At 55.3% G+C, this 21,544-nt stretch overlaps 1 protein-coding gene across 1 annotated transcript in view; it reads right to left on the bottom strand.

The window, feature by feature from the left end:
* Window positions 1–1,032: 1,032 nt before the first annotated feature.
* The window catches only part of IFFO2 (intermediate filament family orphan 2), a gene marked incomplete at its 5' end in the record, with an annotated part of 52,648 nt that continues 32,136 nt past the window's right edge, over window positions 1,033–21,544 (bottom strand). Inside the window, 8 exon segments of the mRNA XM_014586545.1 lie at window positions 1,033–5,305; window positions 6,124–6,254; window positions 7,098–7,190; window positions 7,321–7,441; window positions 11,620–11,759; window positions 12,985–13,125; window positions 14,280–14,375; window positions 15,915–15,975. Coding sequence (XP_014442031.1) covers window positions 5,200–5,305; window positions 6,124–6,254; window positions 7,098–7,190; window positions 7,321–7,441; window positions 11,620–11,759; window positions 12,985–13,125; window positions 14,280–14,375; window positions 15,915–15,975 — 889 coding nt within the window.

Below are 21,544 nucleotides of genomic sequence, written 5' to 3'. Positions count from 1 at the left end.
GGAACTACACTAGTACAGGTCTTAGATTTGACCAAGAGCTTGCTGGAATTGGTGACGGCTCCTCTTCGCTCTTAGAGAAGAATCTAGTCAGGTGGACTCCGTTCACATGGAGCATGGTCTCCCTGAATGTGGCTGTCAACAAGAAATGAGGACTCAGACATTATCAATCCAGAGTGCCAGGAGGTAACCTCCCATGGGTACTTTGGAGTGGTCTGAGAAATAGGGGCTTTGTGGTTACCAGGACTGGCCTCAGTCCTAAACCAGGCTATGCCAGTTACTTGGCCTACTCTAGCCCTTTCTGCCCCTTCTGAAATATGTGTATAATGCCTACTATAACTCCATTCGGCAGTTCTACTGTGAGATGCAAATATGAAAGTTCCCTGTTTTATCACTAATGGGACAGTTTTGTGTTTATCTGTCCCTTAATCCTCTTGTCCCTTCCCCCATGACTTTTCATTTTCTTCCTTTCTTTTTTTTAAGGTTTTTACCATAGGGTGCATGTACACTCTGGAGAGACAGAGAGGGGTAGTGAGAGGGAATGTGAGAAATCACCCCCACCCCCAGGGGGGAATGGCCACACTGCAATCCCTTCTCCATTCTCCTCCTGGGATTTTGGGCATGCACGCACATGTGCCCGGCGTGATTTTCTTTCTTTCTTTTCTTTCTTTTTTTTGAAGAGGTTTTTTGCTATAGGGTGTGTGTACTCACCATAAAGACAGAGACAGAGATATAGAAAGTGAGAAATCACCCCCTGGGGGAATGGCCACGTTGCAACCCCTTCCTTTAGGGATCTTGGGCACATGCACACATGCCTGGCATGAGTTTAAACCACGGGTCCGGAACTCGAACCGCAGTCGACTACATGGGAGTCCAGCGACACAGCTATTACGCCAACTCCGGGTCCCTCCAGTGTGATTTTCAAGTCACCAGGTCTGGGAATCAAACCATGGTTGGCCATGTAGGAATCCAGCACCTTAACCACCATGCCACCTGCTCACCCAACACTTAAAAAAAAAAAAAATGCACCATCAATTCTAAGACATTTCACTTTATTTAAAAGAAGCCAATATACATGATATAAAGGGCATGATATTTACAACAGTACAGTAAACAGGTTGGTTTTCCGGTAGGATCAGTAGTCTCTCAGTGAGTATAAACCCCCCCTTCCCGTAATGCTAGACCCAGCTGGCAGACAAACGGCAACATGGAGTAGGACGGAACCACAGGGTATGAAGTCTCCCTGGATGGGGTTAAAAATCAGGTAGATGCCAAAATGTCCACAAGGGGTCTGGGGGTGGGGGAGGGGTGCCGGAGGTTTTGCCTCATTTCTTTGAGGGCTTAGGGGGAAGAGGGAGTGGTGAGAGATTTTAGATCCCTCTGGACTCTCCACTCTAGGACAGTGTCTCAAAGGGGAGGATGTGGGTGTGGGGAGACCCCCAGCATCCTAGTCCCTCTATTCAGGGCACAGAAAGACTACAGCCTAGTCCTTGGGCTGGAGTAGGCCGTGCCAGGGCAGGATCCTGCTCCAGCTAGGACCCACTGAGACCCAGGCCCTGTGGAAGTCATGCACTCCCCAAACCCACGGCCCCATTGCCACCTGCCCTCTGCTGCTCAGCTCCCTTCCAACGCAGCTGGGTTGGAAGTGGATCCTGGCAGGCCAGAGTCAGAGCTGATCAGGGTCTACCTCCTCTCCTTCCCTCCTCCCTCCGCCCACCTCAACTCTCAGTTCCCCAAAACCCACCCCCAAGGTGCTCATGCTCCCAAAGACTTCCGAGGAGCTGATGGGTCAGGGGAGAGGGACATGGGGAGAAGAGGGACCTACACTCTGCCAAAGCGCTCTTGGGTGTGGGTGACCAGAGTGAGAACGGGAAGACAAGACCAGGGGAGGGGTGCTGAGTATATTAAATCCAGCAGCAACATGCACGATACTTTGTCCACAGAAAATCGCTGGGCTACCGTAACTGCCTACCCTAGATTAAAAAACCCTTCCTTTCATAAAAATAGATGAGAGTCTCTTGCTTTATAAATAGATTACATTTAGCTTAAGTTACACCTTATATTAGCCCCTGCCCCGCCCCCTCTCCTCTCATCCCAAGCCAGAGTGGTTGGACCCTCCATAGGCTGCCCGGGCTCTACTCACAGCTAGGATCGTAACAGCCTGGGCCTTCAGGACCTCAGGACATCCTGCCACGAGCTAGTAAAGCGTGTCTGCCCACCCATAGTCGTTTTCCCTGCTCAGAATCTCAGAGGAGTGTGTGTGTGTGTGTGTGTGTGTGTGTGTACTTCACAACCAACCAGGGAGCCAAAAGGGTGCTACTCTCCTTGCCCTCCATCCTGTATTTATATAAAACCCCCAGGACAGGAGAAGGAGAGAGGGCAGCACAGAGAACGATTCTAAAATACCAATGTCAATATGACACTGGACTTAGAAATAGAAAACCAAAATGAAGTATTTACAGCTTTACAAAGGACGGGCCAGTGTGTCCCACCTGGGCCTGGTGCTGCCCCAGCGAGCGTGGGGTCTTTCTTGGCAAGCTGTGGGCTCGTGGCAAGGGACAAGCAGGGCCCACTGGCAACTTCCTTAGAGAAGAACTCAGTGGGAGGGAGGCAGCCAAGACCCAGAAACCAGCCCAGGAGGCAGGGCAACCCCACCCCTGCTCTTCCTCCCCCATGCCCCTGCCCCCAAATCCTCGCTCCCAAGAGGAGAGCAGATATTGAAAGGCAGCAGGAAGGGACTCTCAGGTCAGTTTCTCTTTCTGGCTCTGGCCATATTCATCCTCTCTAGATCAATTCAGAGCACCCTAGTCCCCAAAGACCAATGACCTGTGACCTATGTACACAAGGGGAAAGCGAAAATAATACCAGCAGATACCAATCGCCACGGTAACCTTAGTTACCCTCAAATACTTACACTGAAGACTAAGATATACCGGCCACCCTCCAGCCGCCTTGAGGAACGCCCCAAGGCTGGCTTCCATTCTGTCCACCCAACTCCCAAACCATGCCCTCTGATGCCTCCCTCCATCCTGGACAGACAGAGGAGACCCACGGGGCAGCCATCCTCCTGCCCTCATGGAAACGGAAAATCTTTTCAGCAGCTGAGGTCCAAGCCCAACTGGCTCTGATAGCCTTTGGTTAAAATAAAAATAAAACAACAAAGACAACAACACAACGATAATCAGATATGTTTGAACCCTGTAACCTTTAGAACAAGGGTCAGTGAGGAGAAGAGGAAAGGGCTGTCTCTCTCCCAAAACCACTGTCCCTCTAAGTACCTGCCCGAAAGGACTGCTTGGCTAGCAAGAGGTGCTGACGATGGAAGCCTTGTAGCAAGGCTGCTGCAGAAGGCCAGTGACATGTTCCCCAACAAAATAAAGCAAGACAAAACAGAGGACAGAGCTACCAGGTTCTGATAAATTACAGTACACAGTCACTAACACATTCTCGTTCTCTCTATACATATATACGAATATTATGTACAACGGTTTTAAGACTGTAAAACGCTGAGGGGAACAGACAGAGAAGGCCTTAGAGGTCGATGGCACCCTGGGGAGGACAGCCAGGGGCCACGAACCCACTCAAACCCAGAGCCCCCTCATCTGCCTCTAGACATAGGCAGTGGGTAGTGAGTTCTGGTCCTCGGGCACACACATTTTCGCTCCTTTGACCTCCAGAGGGAACTGCTGGGCCAACAAAACCCAAAATCAGCCATCGCACCCACAGGAGTGGATATAAAAAAGAAGTTTTAAAAAAAAGGCAAAGCTTGCAAGGCTGGCTCCAAGCTGAGAACTGATGCGTGGTCTCAATTGGGGCCCTTCAATTCAGGCCTACTCAAGTCTTGGGGGAGATACTGGCTCAGGTTAACTCCCCACTTGGTCAGTCAAGTGAATTATGGAACGAGGCTTGCGTACGTCCATGAGCAGAGCAAAAATGGTCCTCTCTCAAGCTCCTACCCAAGCCAGCTCTGACCTGCCAGCAGCCCTCTCTGCCTTCCTGCCCTTCCCTTTCCAATGTCCCATCCTGCCAGTGGCCAGATGGGCAGGGAAGGGCAATGGAGAACCAAGATGGCGGCAGGTTGGTACCAACCCGAGGTCCTCGGTAGAACGGAGCAGACACCAGGCCTGGCCCCTTCAGAGTTTCTCATAGAGAAATTTCAGATCTATAACTCCTTCTTGTTGGTTACAAAGGGAGGGAAATACCTCAAGTCATCAGGGTAAAAAGGGCCCCATCCCCCCATCCAAAAGCCAAGAGGCCCCAAAGCAAGCAAGCAGTCAGGTGGGCCGGGGCCTTGCAGGAGCCCAGACCTCTCTACCCACCTTGACCAAACTCCCCACTCCAGTCAGTGCTCATCTTTGGAGGCCAAGAGAGACCACCCTAACCTCAGCCTCTTGCCCAGCTCCGGGGGTATACCAGGAGTCTGGGAGAGGGCCCACCTTTCCCAGTGATATAAGGCAAGCTGCTTTTGTTTGTTTTGTTTTGTTTTGTTTTGTGTTTTTTGCATAGTAGTTTAAACACAGTGAGACTCCACCTTCCCCCCACCGTGCCTTGTCCCTCCACTTTACCACTCGACCCAAAATGAAAATAAAAATTTGTCTTCCCTCCCTTCCTTCCACCTTCTTCTCATTTAGTGTATGAGAAAATCTGGGAGGTCCCCACCCAGCATGGAAAGGCTGTGGAGGCAAAGGACTGCTTCCTGGTGGGGAGAAAGACCATCCCTGTCCCAGGACAGTCACGCTGGCCACAGAGGAAGGGAGGGCATAGCTCATAGCCAATCAGAGGAGCAGGTGGGAGGGTAGAAAACCACATATACCACGCCCAGGGCCACCGCCCTCACCTCAGAGTTTTGTATAAAAACACCTGCTAGGAATAATTCTTTGGAGCTCAAAGTGGCTCAGCTTAAGGGAGAAGGCACAGTTAACACTGCATCGTCCGCACAGAAGTCTGCATTTGTAACGTGGAGAACAATAGAAATTGACAGCACCATTCCGTGGGTGGGTGGGTGGGTGAGAGGGCGCACTGGTTGGTGGTGGGGTGGTGGGAAGGAAGGAAGCAGCGGTCCCTTGGGGCCTCCAGAGAAGGGAGGACATAGGAAGTCTGTGTGGTGCAGACGGGAACCCCACTCCGGGCGCCTTCCTGGCCCTGTCGAGAGAGGAGGCAGGGGCCCCATCGCCAAGACCAGCAGGCACATGGCCTCCGTCATCAGCTGACCATAGGCTCCACATCCGCCTCCCGCTCGAACTCGTCCTGGATCTCGTCTGTGCTTCCTGAGTCGCTGCTGGCCATGGAGCTGGGGGACGGCGAATTCCTGCAACGCACCAACAGTGGGAAGTTCAGAGGGGGCAGGGTTGGGGGCGAAGCAACCACTCCTATAACACCAGCCCTCCATGGGCCCTTCCCCGAGTCACTGCCCTGGCCCACTTTCCTTAGAGTCCTTTAAGCTGCACAGACGAATGTGGCACCCAAGCCCTCTGGGGACATCCTGCACCGGCCCCTAACCAGTCTGGGTACGTTGGCTTCGCTAGTCTGAAAGCCCCTCAGGAGCAAGAAGCACGGAGCAAGCTTGGCTCTTACTCCATAGTCACCTAACACAGGTCTGGGCACATAAGCCCAGAAAACGCCAACTGACTCCCACTCTCAGGGAGGTCAGGCAGGACAAGGGCAGACAGCACCGTAATGGAACTCTGGCTCTGCCAAGGGTGAGCTGGAGCTTCGGGCAAGCTGTCTAACCTGCTGAAGTGCCTGCCTAGGCAACTGAGCAGCAGGGATGACAGGGGTTCTGGAAGATTCCATGAGTGTGAGAGACTACACCGAGGTCCCCCTGCTGCTTCCCACAGAGCTCTCTCTCCTCGTGTTAGTAGTACTGTACAGTCAAGCAAGAAACAATTACGCTTGATATCTATTCGTGCTTTGTGCCAGGCACTCCCCACGTCTGTCGTGGGAGTTCCACAAGATCAGGTGTGGAAGTCACCTAGCATGCAGTAGGTACACCGATACTCATCGGCCGCGTGGATGGATGGATGGATGGACAGAGAGACAGGCTGGGAAGATGGCCACACTGTAAGCCGCAGCCCCAGAAAGCCCCCTGAACACTGCAGGGCCGCGTCTGCAGGAGGGCAGCGGTACCTGTCTGCAGAGCCCTTGATGAGGCGGCGGCAGGTCTCCATCTGCACATCCAGGCCGCGCTTCATGCTGCACATCTCCATGTACTCGTGCAGGTGCCGGTTCATGTCGCTCTTGGCTGTGGCCAGCTCCAGCTAGAGGAAAGCAACAGGGAGTAAGGGTGAGGGCGAGTCGTCCTCAGCCACCACCCTCCTCGCTTCCTCAGCGCTGGCACCAGACACTGTGCCCTCAGGCCCCTGCCTCACAGACCTCCGCCTCCCTGGCCCTCTGCTCTCTGCACACCGGCCTGTGCCCTTTAGAACCGCGGAGATCAAAGGGGACCAACTGCAACCCGGAGGCAGCCAGCCCTGCTAAGCCCCACCCAGTTCCGGGCACTCCACCAGGGCAGCCTGTCTAGCTCCTGCATATGCACATGTCTACAGAACCTCACATTTCTGGCTCATCTCCTCTACCCAAAGATACTTCCCCCAAGGACGAGGCTGGGCTTCTCCTCAGCCCGACAGGAGCAATAACTCTCATTTATAGATGTGGTTGAGGGCGCAGCCTCTGGAGCCAGAGAGAAATGGCTTGAGTGGCCTTTCTGACCATGAGGCCTTGTGCAACTCATTTGGTCTCTCCTAGCCTGGTCTTCCCCTCTAAAATGTGAGCGCAGTTTCTACTGCACGGGGGGAGAGGGAAGGACACGGGAAGGGTGTACTCAGTGCCTGTAGTTACTCGGTATCAATTAGATGTCAGCTCTGGTCATTACAGGGTCATTATCCCCACCGAATAATTAAAAAATAAAAACACCTGGGGGCAGGCAGGGCTCATCATGCCCAATTTACAGATTAGGAAGCTGAGGCCCTAAAAGGGGTGTCACTTGCCCAGCACCAGAAAGGGATCGGTAGCCTCCTAACTCCCGGTTCTAGGCTCTCTGCAGTCTACCAGGCCCTGCCCGTAAGGGTACTCGATCACCACAGGCCCTTGGCGAGCCTCACCTCGATCTGGCCTATTGTTTCCTGGTACTCCTTGTCTCTCGTCTTAAAGAAGGATTCGGTCTCGTGGATCAAGTTGCCCAAGTTTTCCTCTTGCTAGAGAAACAACAAAGGGACAATTTAGGGGGGTATCAGGGGTTACAGGGAAAGGCCAGACATGTGAGATGCTTTACAGGAGATGCCACAGGCTGGCACCTCAGCCATGGGGGCCAGGCCCTGGGCTCACCTCGCCCTGTAGGTCAATGGTGGGGTTGCAGTTGGTGAAATCCTCCCAGAGCAGCCGGGTGTCTTCATTCTCTTCCCACGTCAGGCTGTCACAGTCATCGTCAAAGTCAAAGGTCTCCCTCCTAGAGAAGACACCAGCGGCATGACTGAGTGAAGCCAGGCTCCGGGGCCACACAGGGAACAGGAAGGGGAAGCTGCCCCAGTGAGTACACACCCGCAAGCTGCCCTCAGAAAGACAGGAGTGGTCTGAGGGGGCCATTTGCTTGATCCCAAAACGCAGAACATATTTATGGATCATCTCGACAACTGGAAGTGTATACACTTTTAGAGATGCCAGACTAAGGATTGGGACCAGCAGTTTGACTAATGGCTATGTCACTGGACTCCCACGTAATCGACTGCGGTTTGCGTCCCGGACCTGGTGGCTTAAAACTCACACTGGGCGCATGTGCGTGCGTGCCCAGGATCCCAAGAGGAGAATGGAGGAGAAGGGATTGCAGCGTGACCATCTCCTCTGGGGGGTGATTTCTTGCTTTCTGTCTCTCTGTCTCTCTCTGTCTGTCTGGCGAGCACACGCGCCCTATAGCGAAAACCTCTCCAAGAAAAAAAAAAAAAAGATGCCAGACTAAGTAATGGAAACTAAAGATACTTCCCTCCTAATCCAATCCTGTGATTTTTTTTTTTCCATTCACTTACAACTATTTCTTGAGCCTCAACCTTTCTCTCTTCTTCTTTTTTTTTAGGCTTTTGCTATAGGGCTTATGTGCTTGCTGAAGAGATACAATGAGAGAAAGTGAGGCCGTCGCCTCCCAGGGAGGATGGCCATGCCACAGCCCCTTCTCTCGGGATTTTGGGCATGTATGGACATACACCCAGTGTATCTCTCAAGTCACCAGGTCTTGGACTCAAACTGCGCAGCTGGCCATGCAGGATCCAGCTGCTTAACCGCACCACCACGGGTGCTTGAGCTGCTGTAAGTGAGATGACTCACATCACCTCGTCTGCAACTCAGGACAGTTGTCATTGTTCCCAGCTGGATAGGACACTGCAGCTCAGAAAGAACAATCCACTTGTCTAAAGCACACAGCCAACACGTAGCGGAAAGTGGGCTGGAAGCCAGATCTTTCTGTTTCCTTCAGCTTTTTAGTCCCCATAAAATCACCGAGCACCCACTGTGCACTGGACAGTGGGTCGGCCACTAAGCCTACATGACAATGCAACCCCTCCCACCTTCGAAACAGGTAAGCAGAATGATTCCCAGTGCACAGGTGAGAAAACAGGCTTTGAGGCCTTAGGTATCCTTCTGGGCTGAAACATGCTGGGATTTGCATTTGAAAGAGATTTCAAAGCCCAGGTGATTTCAGGGCCTCCCTACTGGCTAGCACTAGAACTAGGGAGAGCAACCATCCAACTTTGTCTGGGACAGTGAGTTTCTCAAGATGCACTGGTCACCCCAACTGGAAAGGGCCTTAAACACCGTTGCATTCAATACACCCGATATTCAGTGGGGGGACCAGGTCTGTAGGAGTTAAATCACTTGATTCAGTGAACCTGCAGCACAGGAGGGTATGGATCCATCTCCAGAGGCTCATTCCAGGGTGTCCCTGAAGCCTACACCCCCTCCCTCCACTCCTTCCTTAGTCCTCAGGGCACTGCTCCCAACCACCCAACAATGGGCTGCACACCCCCACCCAGGCAGGGCCCAGGAGAAATGTCTGACACAAGGCTGCCTAGATCACCTCTGGGGTAAGACAGTTTCTGCCAGAGCCTATAGGTGGCTCCCTGAGTCCAGGGACCAGAGCTGGAGGGGCGGGGCTGGAGAGGGAGGCTCTACCAGGAGTCCCTGTGGTCCACCAGGCACCATCACCCCGTCACATGGAACTCCTGATTTCACTTCCTTCCCAGCACCTGGGACCTGAAGGAAATCTCAGCTGAGGGACAGAGAGCCAGAAAAGACAGGAAGATGGGCCAGGGAAGGGGCTTGGAAGAAGCTCCTCACCCCCTGGCTGGGGCTGGGGAGGAGGGCTGGCCCAGAGGTGCAGAGAAAGCAGCAAGCCCTCCTCCTCTTGGCCCAAAGCCCAAGCAGCAGATTTGGATCAAAACAAAGCAGCCGTGAGGGGTGCATTATTCGAAGACTTCTTTAGAACTAGCTGGGGGCAGCTTCTGGTTTGGGTCTGGGCCCACAGCTAGTTAGCGGGAGAGGCCAGTATGGCTTGCCTAGAACTGCAGGGTGGGGGAGGAGGGTAATCAAAGTGATCAAAGTGACTTTGGTTTTTTTGAGAGTTTTTTTCACTATAGGGCGCGTGCGCTCGCCAGACAGACAGAGACAGAGAGACAGAAAGCGAGAAATCACCCCCCAGAGGGGATGGCCATGCCACAATCCCTTCTCCTCCATTCTCCTCTCGGGATCTTGGGCATGCACACACACGCGCCAGGTATGAGTTTTAAGCCACCGGGTCTGAGATGCGAACCGCGGTCGACTACATGGGAGTCCAGTGACATAGCCATTACGCTAACTGCTGGTTCCCAGTGATTTTTTTAAACTTGGGCTACTTTACAACTCTATACATCGAATTACTGAGTCCATCTCTGATCTGTCAAGACTCAGGCGCCATCTCCTCAGCATCTGTTCCTGTGAGGCTTTGATCTGAGCGCTGTCTCCACACCCAGGGGCTTTTGCTAATGGCACCCCCTGGGTGGGCTCTGTGCTCACCCCATTCCTGGTCAGCTTAACCACTCCCTGTGGGCTTTATGAAGATAGGGACATCAATTTCTTTTTTTTTTCCATGAGAGGTTTTTGCTATGGAGCACGTGTACTCTCCAGAAAGACAGAGAAAGACAGAAAGCAAGAAATGCAAGGGATTGGCCACGCCGCAATCCCTTCTCCATTCTCCTCTCGGGATCCTGGGCACACACACACATGCGCCTGGTGTGAGTTTAAGCCACCGGGTCCAGGACTCAAATCATGGTCGACTGCATTGGAGTCCAGTGACATAGTCATTATGCCAACTGCTAGTCCCAGGGGACATTAATTTCTTCAGCGAAGTCCTTTAATTCAACCAAATGATCTCAGCCTACAATCTCTGGAGCAAATGAATCTGTTTTAGGCTTAAAAATTAGATTAGGGCCAGCAGGTGGCATAGTAGTTAAGGCACTGGACTCCCATATGGGTGACTTCGGTTCATGTCCCAGACCAGGTAGTTTGAAACTCAGACCGGGCAAGGACCAGAAGATGGTGTAATGGTTATGTCACTGGACTCCCACGTAGTCAACTGATTGTGAGTATGGTGGTCAGCAGCCCAGGGCCACACCACCATCCCTGCCAGCAACACCCAGTGAGCCTGGTAATTCCGCTCTCTGCAAAGGGGAGGCTCATCTCCTACCCTGGTGAATTCTAAGGCGTGAGTGTGACATCACTCCACCTGGAGTGGCAGTCAGGTACCCAGTTAGCTCCCAGGATCCGGTCCTAGCTAGCCCTGGCCCACCGACTGCACCCAGCCCACTGCCCCGGGTGCTCCTCAGAAGACACACACTACAGGGAAGGCTGGGCCTGAGTCTGAGTCCACATATTATCTGAGTGGTCTGACCACATCGCTCCTCCTCGCAGTCTCGGTTGGTCTGACCATATCACTCCTCCTCACAGTCTCGGTTTCCTCATCTATAAAGAGGAATATCACCCTCCCTGCTAGGCTGACTGGGGCCAGGAGAGGGATGTTCGTGAAGGGCCCTGTGCACGAAGGGGGCTCAGTGAATGTCAGGGGCTCTTTCTACAACCCCTGAGTGGATCCACATGGCCATCCACCAAAGGAAGTCCAGAGGAGTGGGTCTGAGGCCTGAGGAAGGCTGGCCCACAGGTGGGACCACCCCTGCCCTTGCTGGCTTCACGAGGGCGTCAGACACAGCCCCTCGTCTCATGGGCTAGGAGAGCCCCCTCCCCAGCTAAAGCAATTCCTCCCTCCCACCACTTTTTGGGGGTGAGGCAAGGTGAGACAAAGGTGGGCCGAGGCATAAAGGGTGGGAGCACACTGCACAGCCGCACCCACATGTGGGAGCCCCTACCCAGCCCTGCCCACTTGACACTGGCCCGATGACACCCGGCCTTCTCAGTCTTCCAAGGGAAGCTGGAAATACGAAACTCCCTAAATGACACATGTTGAGAATGAATCCAGATTCTTCCAGACCCACGTGCTGGCCAAACTAAACACCTGCGGGCTGCTCACACCCTAGCCACCCATCGGCCACCCCTGCCATTGTGAGTGGGGAAATAGGCACGCCAGGCACGGGACAGGGGCGTACTCACAGCTGGTTAAACATGCGTTTCATCTCGTCTGTGATGTTCATGGAGCCAACTTCATCATCTGAGAACCGGTTGGCCTCCCCGTCCTGCTCGGAGATGTCATCGTCTGAAGCCACCTTCCGCTCCTTCTTTTTGGGGACCACCTGAACAAGAAAGGAAGAGATCAAGGTAACTGGGAGGGGCTCAGCTGGAATGGAGGGAGGGGTGGGTCGGGAAGAAAGCCGGCATCCCATAGGGTGATGGAGTGTGGCTGGGGCCAGCCACTGCCGGGAAAGATGTGCAGGTTGTCTAGGAAGCAGGCGGCGTTAGCAGGCAGCGTGAGGCGGAGACATGCAGGGCGGAGGACACAGATGGCTTGGATCCTTCCCTGCCTGGGAGGCCCAGAGGTTGGCCCAGCTCCACTCGCCCCTTCACCAGAGAAGCAACACCATGGTTTAGGGAAAGGAGTGTGCTGCACTGGGGCACAGAGGCACCTGGGATGTCTCAGAGCAAGCCAGAGAGACAGAGACCACACACAACGTCCAGAGGGTTCCATGCTTCCCAGAGCCCTCCTGCCACATGCAGAGGCCCAAGGTTCCCCAAGCTCCCACTCCACGCAGACAACGCCTGAGCAAACAGAGGCTGCTTTGGTCTCCCTGGTTCCCAGCAGACGCCAGCGGGAAGGCATGAGGTGGCCCTGTGAGGCCACATCTCACACAGCTACGTCCGAAGTCACACACATAAAGCAACGACACACCAAACTGCCCTGGGCTCAAGCAAAAGCCAAACCACAACCCCAAACTCAAGAAGTAGCCCTCGGAGAAAGACACGTGCCCTCAGTCAGCTGGATGGCCCTGAGCCGCTCCGGGACAGCCTCGCCAGCGCTACCCTGACGGCCTCTCAGGGCACCCACGTTTGCACATGAGATGGGGGGGGGTTGAAAAACAGTCAAAGACCAACAGCTCCTCTCTGAGTTCTGAGGCCCATCTGCCAAGGCTCAGGCCAGCGTCCCCAGTTGTCCCCAGAGCCTGGGGACAATGCCCAGTCTGGCACCCAGAGGAAGAGGCAGGAAGCAGGGCAGTGGGCACCATGTGAGCCCTGAGATCCAGCCCAGCTCCGCCACGTCCTCCCTTGAGCACATCATCCCCTACCCCGGGCCTGTCTCCCGGCCACAGGACGAAGCAGTTGGTATTGACGGCGAAGTCAGCCAGGCCTGTGAGTCGCAGATACTACATCTTCTCGGGGAAGCCAGAGGCCTGGAAAATGCTACCTCTTGGGGAAAGGGAGTGAGTGGGACATCGAGGGAACAGGGGGTGGCCAGGCGTGGCTGGAGGCCAGGACTGCGCTGGGAGGGTGGGTGGCGCTGGTGAGCAGGGCAGCCCTAGTCACCTGGAAGATCTTGGACACGTCTTCCGAGTTCCGCTGCTGTGCGACATCGCACAGCTTGGCCGTGATATCGATTCGGCGGCAGATGTCCATGTCCACCTTCATGGCCTTTTCTTGGATCTTTGTGTCCAGGTCTGTCATGGGCTGCAGGGAGGACAGCAGGGGTTACGTGAGCGAGGGATGGAGCAAGCATGAGGGGCTGAGAGGAGAAGGGGAGACCCCTAGGTGTCGCATAGAGCAGGCCCCGAGCTGAGGGAGCCTAGAGTTTTGCTGGGTATGGAGGGTTGGGTTGGTGCTGCTCAGGGTGGAGAAAGGGTGTGGGGAGCCTTGGGGGCGAGGGCTTCAGCGTCCGCCCGATGGGCAGTGTGAGACCAGTGTGAGGCCGTGTGTTCTGGTCCCCTAAGAGCTGGAAGACGTCTTCTCAGCAGACACAAAGCCGGTGTTTGTTTTGTTAGAGCAGAGATAAAAGAACGATAACTCCCTCTGTGGAAAGGCGCCCCTCTCCCACCCACACCTGCCTGTGCCCGTGCAGCAGGGCGTGCTGAGCAGCCTAGGTCCTGGATCCCTCCCACGGCTGACAGGGGTGTCACCCTGGATCCAGGTGAAGAAGCCAGGTGGGCTCCGTCTGGGGTCCCGGAGGCTTCTTCCATCCACACCCGGTCTCACATCCCTCAGCCCCAGGAGCCACGCCAGACTGTTACCCGCACTCGGGCTGCTGCTTCTTCTTGGCGGGCTCTCTCTACAAGCCCGCTTGTAGGTAGCAGGAAAGCCAGGTTCTCAGTAGCAAAGAGGCCTTTGCTGCCAACAGCTCCCTGCACCCATGGTTACTCAGAAGGACCAGGATGCTCAAAAAGACACACGTGGGCCCTGGCCTTACAAGTGACCCCACTGATAGCCACTGGGCCTGGGGGGCTTCTCAGGCCAGCACAGACCATGCCGCCTAGACCACAACCTGCCAGTCACCCATTGTGCCCAGACATGACGCCCGACCCCGTTGCGGCGAGCTGGGAAGGAGTCGGAGGAGCGAACACACACAGACCATCAGAGGAGCCCCGGGAGGGCAGGATGGGTTAAGCAGCAGATTAATGCATCTCTACTCAGACCAAGGAAGCGGACAAGGGGACGGGCGGGGGCAGGGCGCCTGGTCTCCGATGCATACGTCATCCTCATGGTCAAATGCGGCCAGCCAGGACTCTAACTAGAAGCCGAGCTCCGGAGCCTCGGAGTGAATGAAGCATTCTGCATGATGGGCGTGGGGGTAGGTCATGACGTCTGGGGGTGGCGCCTATGGCACTTACGTCACTCATGAGCCCCTTAAACACCACCAGCTCAGCCTTGAGCCGCTCGATCTTCTCGTTCATCTCCTCCTGGATGGCATCGGCCTCTTGTGCTGCCTGCAGGGACCGAGACGGGAGGCCTTAGAGGAGATGGGCACCCTGAAGGGCAGGAGGCACTGACGCCTGGGTCAGCGCCCTGCTCACGTGACGTCCAACCAGGCTGGGAGCCTGCATGCCAGGGACTGGGTGCCAAGGCCTTCCTCCCGGCCTGGCTCCCCACTGAGGGCTGACTGCATAGGACACTTGTCAAAGGATTATGTATTGCCTGGAAAAATCCATGGCAAATATTAAGAGGAAAAGAACAGACTAACGTAATAAGCGGTTCCAATGCCTTAAAATACTGGTCAATCCATGGGAACTTGCTGAGATCGGAGCACCTCTGGTCTCAGAAGCATGTGTCAACAGCATCGCAGCGCGTGTGTCAACTCCACACCTGCCTCCAGAGCACTGGGTGTGTTTTTGCACAGAAAAGACTAACGTTGCACACCGATTTACAACTGGGGAGGGAGGGCATTTCTGTTTTCTTTTGTGTGCTTTTCTGAGTTTTCCAAATATTTGTCCATACACACATTATATTTACAAAGATAAAATACTTTTGTTATAATTTTTTTGAGAGAGAGATTTTTGTTATAGGGTACGTGCACTCACCAGAGAGACAGAAAGAAAGAAATCACCCCCAGGGGATGGCCACACCATAATCCCTTCTCCTCCGTTCTCCTCTCGGAATTTTGGGCACGCACGCATATGCGGCTGGTATAAGTTTTGAGCCATAGGGTCCAGGACTCAAACTGTGGTCACTCATGTGGGAGTCCAGCGCCTTAACCACTATGCCACCTGCTGGCCCCATTTTTGTTATAAAATAAAGGGGGAAACTTCATTCTTTTCCTCCGACCCATTGGCAGTTATTTTTATCTGTCTCTTAACTATCTTAAAAGATAAATACTTTAAATATCAGAAGGCAATTTTTTTTTTTAAATTTTGGCAAGAACTTTTTATGCTTTCTCATGGCGTCGCTGCTCTCATTCTCATTTGATGGAGGGGGAAATAGAAAGTGACAAGGTGAAGTCTACTACTCAGGATACACCACAGGTGGCTGGGACGGAGCCCAGAATGCAGAGCCACCAGCCAGAGCAGCAAGGGGAATACCCTCCACGTCCACCCTGGGCAGCCTGCTGGGAAGCCCCCATGGCAACATGGTACTTGCTCCCTGCCCCCCCGACTCAGGGCACTGCCGCTGTGGGCAGGGGGCTCAGAACCCACCTAGTCCAAGCTCAGGTGGGGAGATAGAGTCTGCAGAGGGAAGTCACCAGCCCTAGGTCATCAGGCAAACTGCGGCCAGCCCTGACTCAGACCCAGGCTTCCCAATCCATGTAGCTGAGCCTTTCTGCAACCCTGTGCAGGCCCCTTCCTAGCTCTGAAGCAGAGGAAGTGCAAGAGGCCTCTTGGCTCCATGGAGGAGCGACGGAGGCAGCAGGAGGGAATGAAGAGCAGGGACTATGCTGGGACACATCTCCTGCCTTTGCAACCTGAAGTCTGGGCCCAGGACCCCACGCTGACCCTGTCCTTCTCCTGGTCAGGACTTCTGAGGGTTCTTACCTCCTGAAGTGTGTCCACCATGGCCTGAAGGTTCATGCGTTTGGCGAGCTCCTCCTCCCATCTGTGAAAGGCAAGGAAGACAGGTGGTCAGAGGGTGGCCGTCTTCATTGGTTTGGCACTCACACCAGACCCACCCTGGGCCTGTCCGTGGGTGGTGAGGAAGGTACATGGATGGATCCAGCCCTGCCTGCCCTCCAGGAGTCCCAGCCCAGGCCACTGCATAACAATACAGGTGGTGGTGACCAGGGCCCCATTCCAGGCCTGAGCATGAAAGCGTAGAGAGACGAAAGCAGGAGGGACTACCAGCCCCTCTCACACTGACTGTCAAGTGCTGTGCAAATGCTGCTGCTCCTGCTGTCCCCGCAAGACAGTCGCTGTCCCTTCAGGGCCAGGCTGCAGTCAGCACCAGTCTCAGCTCTCGCGAGCATAAAAAACAAACTGTTTTTCCCCCTAAGATTTATGTATTTCTTTACGAGTGACAGAGACAGAGACCGCACCTCCATCAGGGTCTTGATGCCACCATCCATGTCCGGCTTACGCCAGCCCCAGATCACGGGCAACTGCATGTCCAGAGTAGTCAGGGCGGTCGCCAGACTTGAACCCAGAATGCTCCCAGGTGGGTCAGCCTCATAGAGCATTGTATTTTACCAGTGTGCCGCCGTCTGGCCCCAAGAAACACACTTTCATTGTGCTAAGCACAACTTTCATTGCAGTCTTGGCATCTGTTTGTCCGACAGCCCGCCTAGCCAACAGAATCTCTCACCTAGGTGTTACTTGGCCATTTTCCAGATACAGAAACTGAGGCTGAGAGGGTAAATGTCTCGCCCAAAGACACACAGCCAGTCAGTGGGTGGGGCTGGAATTCAACCCCAGGATTGTTTCATTACGTTAAAACAAAACCCAATAAACGCAGCCTTCACTCACTCCAGGTTTATGACACGCCAGGCCCTGTTCCAAGGGCTGTCCACGTACAGTCACGCGTCACTGAAGATGGGACATGCTCCTGGAAACGCACCGTCAGGTGACTGTCACTGCGCGAACATCAGTGAACTTGCTCAGACCCGGATGCTGTGGCCTCTTACACACCTGGGCTGCCATGTAATCCCACGGGCCGGCATCGTACATGCAGCCCATGGTCCCCGAAACATCGCTACGGAGCACGTGGCTGCACTGTCTCACCCGTGCTCACGCTGAGGAAAGGACAGGTGGTGAGGGCACGATGGGATCCAAGTGTAGGAAGGGGGTTGGAGCGGTTCCCTGGGGTCGGATGACAATAATGACAACCACAGTAACAGCACTAGCTCCCCTTCACTGAGACCTACTCTGTACCAGGCATTGTCCCATAGGGAGTCGTGGATCCTCACCCCTGACCCTACGGCGAAGGTGCTATATGGGTGACCCGTAACCCCTTACAGGTGAAGAAGGCAAGGCAGAGAGTCAGAGGCCAAGGGCAGAGTGAAGAAATGGGGGCTGGGACCCAAACCCAGGTGGGGGCACTCCAAATGGACTGCTCCGAGCTCCCCAGCACCACCCAAGTCCGAAGGCCCTAGCTGGGCTCTCAGGCCCCTCCCTCCCGGAAGAGCTGGGGCAGGTTCCTTCCCTCCCTCCATGCTGGGACAGACAGACAAGCTTCTCTCTTTCCTCACTCCACGGCCACCCTCCCTGCATGGCCTCGGAGCAGGGAGGTCTGGAAGCCTTTTAGGATGCTGTCGGAGCCAGCTAAAAATAGACCAGAGGGAAGGCATAGATAGAGTCGGTTACGTCACCGGCCTTTGGAAACAAGAGAAAACGGATACTGTTTGCACACAGAGAGGAAAATTCCTCCCCTCTCCCACACGAGTCGGCCCGGCCGGGGCTCCCGGAGGACATGCATGCTGTCCCGCTCCCCGTTTTCTTTGGTCTTCAACAGCCCAACGTTAGCTGCCAGGCCAAGATCTGCCCGGGCTGGAGGACAGGGAGGAAGTAAAGGAGGGCCCGGAGGGAACCTAAAGGCCTGACCAGGCAGGACCATCTCACTGGACCGCTCCTTGTACAAACAGGGACCCTGAGGCCCAGAGGCCTCAAGTCATTTTCCCACGGTCATCCGGTATGCCAGGGCGGGGCTCAGAGTCCAGCCTTAGGCCACCTCCTGGTGAGGAGGATAGGCCCACACCATTGGGGACAGGATCCCAGTGGGAGAGGTTCCCAGGCCACCCTCACCTGACTCCACCCAGCAGAGAGGGTACCTGGGCTCCCTTCAAGGAAGGCAAAGGCCAGAACACAGGTCCCAGTCTGAACCATGTCCGAGGGAGGAGGGGCTGGAGTCCACAGCCAGAAGCAGAGCGGCACAGGGAGAGCCCGAGCGTGGCCACCAGGAGCCTTGCCACCGCGCCCTGCAACAGCAGAGCAACAGCAGCAGAGGAGGAGGCACATGGGCTGAAGAATGACGCGTCTTCTCCCTCGGACAAGGGACCCAGGGCCTCTCACTGTCACACACACCCATTTCTTTAGAGCAACCATTGCATGGGAAGGTCAGGCTGGGTCAAACCCACTGGACAGATGGAAAAATGGGGCCCAGAGGGGAAAGCGACTTGCCCCAGACCGGCCAGGAGGGTGTACTCCAGACACAGGAGCAGCAGCCATTTGGTGGCAGGACACGGGCTGGGACAGACAGACAAGCTTCTCTCTTTCCTCACTCCACGGCCACCCTCCCTGCATGGCCTCGGAGCAGGGAGGTCTGGAAGCCTTTTAGGATGCTGTCGGAGCCAGCTAAAAATAGACCAGAGGGAAGGCATAGAGTCGGTTACGTCACCGGCCTTTGGAAACAAGAGAAAACGGATACTGTTTGCACACAGAGAGGAAAATTCCTCCCCTCTCCCACACGAGTCGGCCCGGCCGGGGCTCCCGGAGGACATGCATGCTGTCCCGCTCCCCGTTTTCTTTGGTCTTCAACAGCCCAACGTTAGCTGCCAGGCCCAGATCTGCCCGGGCTGGAGGACAGGGAGGAAGTAAAGGAGGGCCCGGAGGGAACCTAAAGGCCTGACCAGGCAGGACCATCTCACTGGACCGCTCCTTGTACAAACAGGGACCCTGAGGCCCAGAGGCCTCAAGTCATTTTCCCACGGTCATCCGGTATGCCAGGGCGGGGCTCAGAGTCCAGCCTTAGGCCACCTCCTGGTGAGGAGGATAGGCCCACACCATTGGGGACAGGATCCCAGTGGGAGAGGTTCCCAGGCCACCCTCACCTGACTCCACCCAGCAGAGAGGGTACCTGGGCTCCCTTCAAGGAAGGCAAAGGCCAGAACACAGGTCCCAGTCTGAACCATGTCCGAGGGAGGAGGGGCTGGAGTCCACAGCCAGAAGCAGAGCGGCACAGGGAGAGCCCGAGCGTGGCCACCAGGAGCCTTGCCACCGCGCCCTGCAACAGCAGAGCAACAGCAGCAGAGGAGGAGGCACATGGGCTGAAGAATGACGCGTCTTCTCCCTCGGACAAGGGACCCAGGGCCTCTCACTGTCACACACACCCATTTCTTTAGAGCAACCATTGCATGGGAAGGTCAGGCTGGGTCAAACCCACTGGACAGATGGAAAAATGGGGCCCAGAGGGGAAAGCGACTTGCCCCAGACCGGCCAGGAGGGTGTACTCCAGACACAGGAGCAGCAGCCATTTGCTGGCAGACACGGCCTGCGTCCCTCGCACCCGACTCGGGCCTTGTACACACACATCTGCTTTATTAGGGTCATTAACCCTCTTGGGTGACATTTTTAGGTTTTTTTAAGGAAGGAATTTTTGCTATAGGGTGTGTGTACTCACTGGAGAGGCAGAGACAGAGAGCGAGAAATCATACCCTGGGGGATGGCCACGCCACAATCCCTTCTCCTCTCAGGATTTTTGAACACGCACACACATGCACCCGGTGTGAGTTTCAAGTCACCAGGTCCAGGTCTTGAACCATGGTCAACATGGGAGTCCAGTGCCTTAATCACTATGCCACCTGCTGGCCCCTGGGTGAAGAATTTTTCCACAAACCCATTTTGCAGATGAGGGAGCTGAGGTTCAGAGAGGTGAAGACACTTGTCTAAGATCACACAGCTAGAGAACAGGAAGCAGGGACTCAAACCTAGCCCATGCTCCAATGCAGCATCTTAAACTGTACTGCACACAGGAATCAGCTGCAGGCCCTGACTCGGCAGGTCTGGGGTGCGGTGGGCATCTCCCCAGTAATGCTGGCCTGTACATGGCACATATGTGCCAGACTCTGGAAGACACCACCCCACCCCCCGACCCAGTTCTACCTCTGCCACACCCCTCAATCCTCTTCCCCAAGCTACACACTGGAGGTGAGCTTGCAAAAGCAATTTCATGGGCCTTCTATTTCCAAAGCCAAGCTGAGTGGGCAGGGGCTCCCCTGTCCCAGGGCACCAAGAACTGACACCTGCATGTGGACAGCAGCTGGCCGGGCAGACCAAGCTCCTCCCAGCAGCAGCAGGAACCCTGGCTCAGCTGCCCACAATGTTGACAGTGCAGGAAAACCTCTGCCCTTCAGCGGCCCTGGCTGGCTGCATGCAGAACCAGACGGGTGTTTGTCATGGTGTTTCCGACGCCTCAGTGCACTGCAGTGCAGCCAGCGTGAGGGAGCACATAGCCTAGCCGAACCCTGTCTGGTCCAGAGATGAAGCTCCCAGATTCCCAGACACATCCCTTGCCCTGGCCTGGGTCTCCCCACAGAGCAAGGGCTCAGTAGGGAGGGGCTTCCAGCAGAGACCAGCCCAGATGCAGACAGTCCGCACCAGGAGGGGATGCACCTACTGTGGGCCAGGGGGTTGGCAGCTGCTATTTCTTTACACCTTTGCCATTCCCCCTCTCAGCCCCAGCCCATGGCTGAGAAAACGACTTGCCTGGAGTCACCACTGCTGGGAAATGGCAGAGCCTGGATTCAAACCCTAGTCTGGCCAAACTTGACTCCTGGGCCCTGCAAGGCTGAGGCTGGCGGACTTGGAGCTCATCCTCGGGGAGCCAGGGCTGAGCGTGCTGAGTCTCTCTGAGCAGTGTGAGGGGGAGGGTCTTTTCTGTTCAAAGGACCCCAGCATGGCGAAGGGCCAGTCACTGGAAGAGGCTAGGGTGGCATACACATCCCAGCTGTCTCCGAGGGGCGGCCGCTCATCTCTGCTTCGCGCAGTGGGCTGGAAGCGCCGCCAGCCCATTTCACAGGGAGACAAACGAAGGCCCAGAGCGTATGGACAACTTGAGTCAGGGCCAGCACGGACGACTTCTCCCTTCTCCCACCTTCAAGTGTGAGGTGAGAGAAGCGACATTAACCCACCCTTCAGCACGAGCTGACCACGTTGGGCACCCTCCCCCTAGGACTGTCTCCCTTACACAGATGAGGAGGCAGAGCTCAGAAGTGAGGTGGCTCACCTCTTCTCTCCCTCCTTCCCCTCGGCCTCCTGAAATCCTATCCATCCTGGCAGGCTTGTCTCCAATGTCATCTCTCTCCCAAGCCTGCATATCCACTTCTATTGTTTTCCCCTTGCCAACCCCGCCTGTCCCACGGCCAAGCAGCCGCGGTGTCCCATAGCACAGGGTTTTCATAAGGAGCCAGCCCCATGGAGGCCAGGGGCAGCGACAGGCTCCCCGGGGAGGCTGGCAC

Source organism: Tupaia chinensis, unplaced genomic scaffold, assembly GCF_000334495.1.
Source record: "Tupaia chinensis unplaced genomic scaffold, TupChi_1.0 Scaffold000146_1, whole genome shotgun sequence".
In the NCBI taxonomy this organism is placed as follows: domain Eukaryota; kingdom Metazoa; phylum Chordata; class Mammalia; order Scandentia; family Tupaiidae; genus Tupaia; species Tupaia belangeri.
This window is presented reverse-complemented; position numbering and strand designations above follow the sequence as displayed.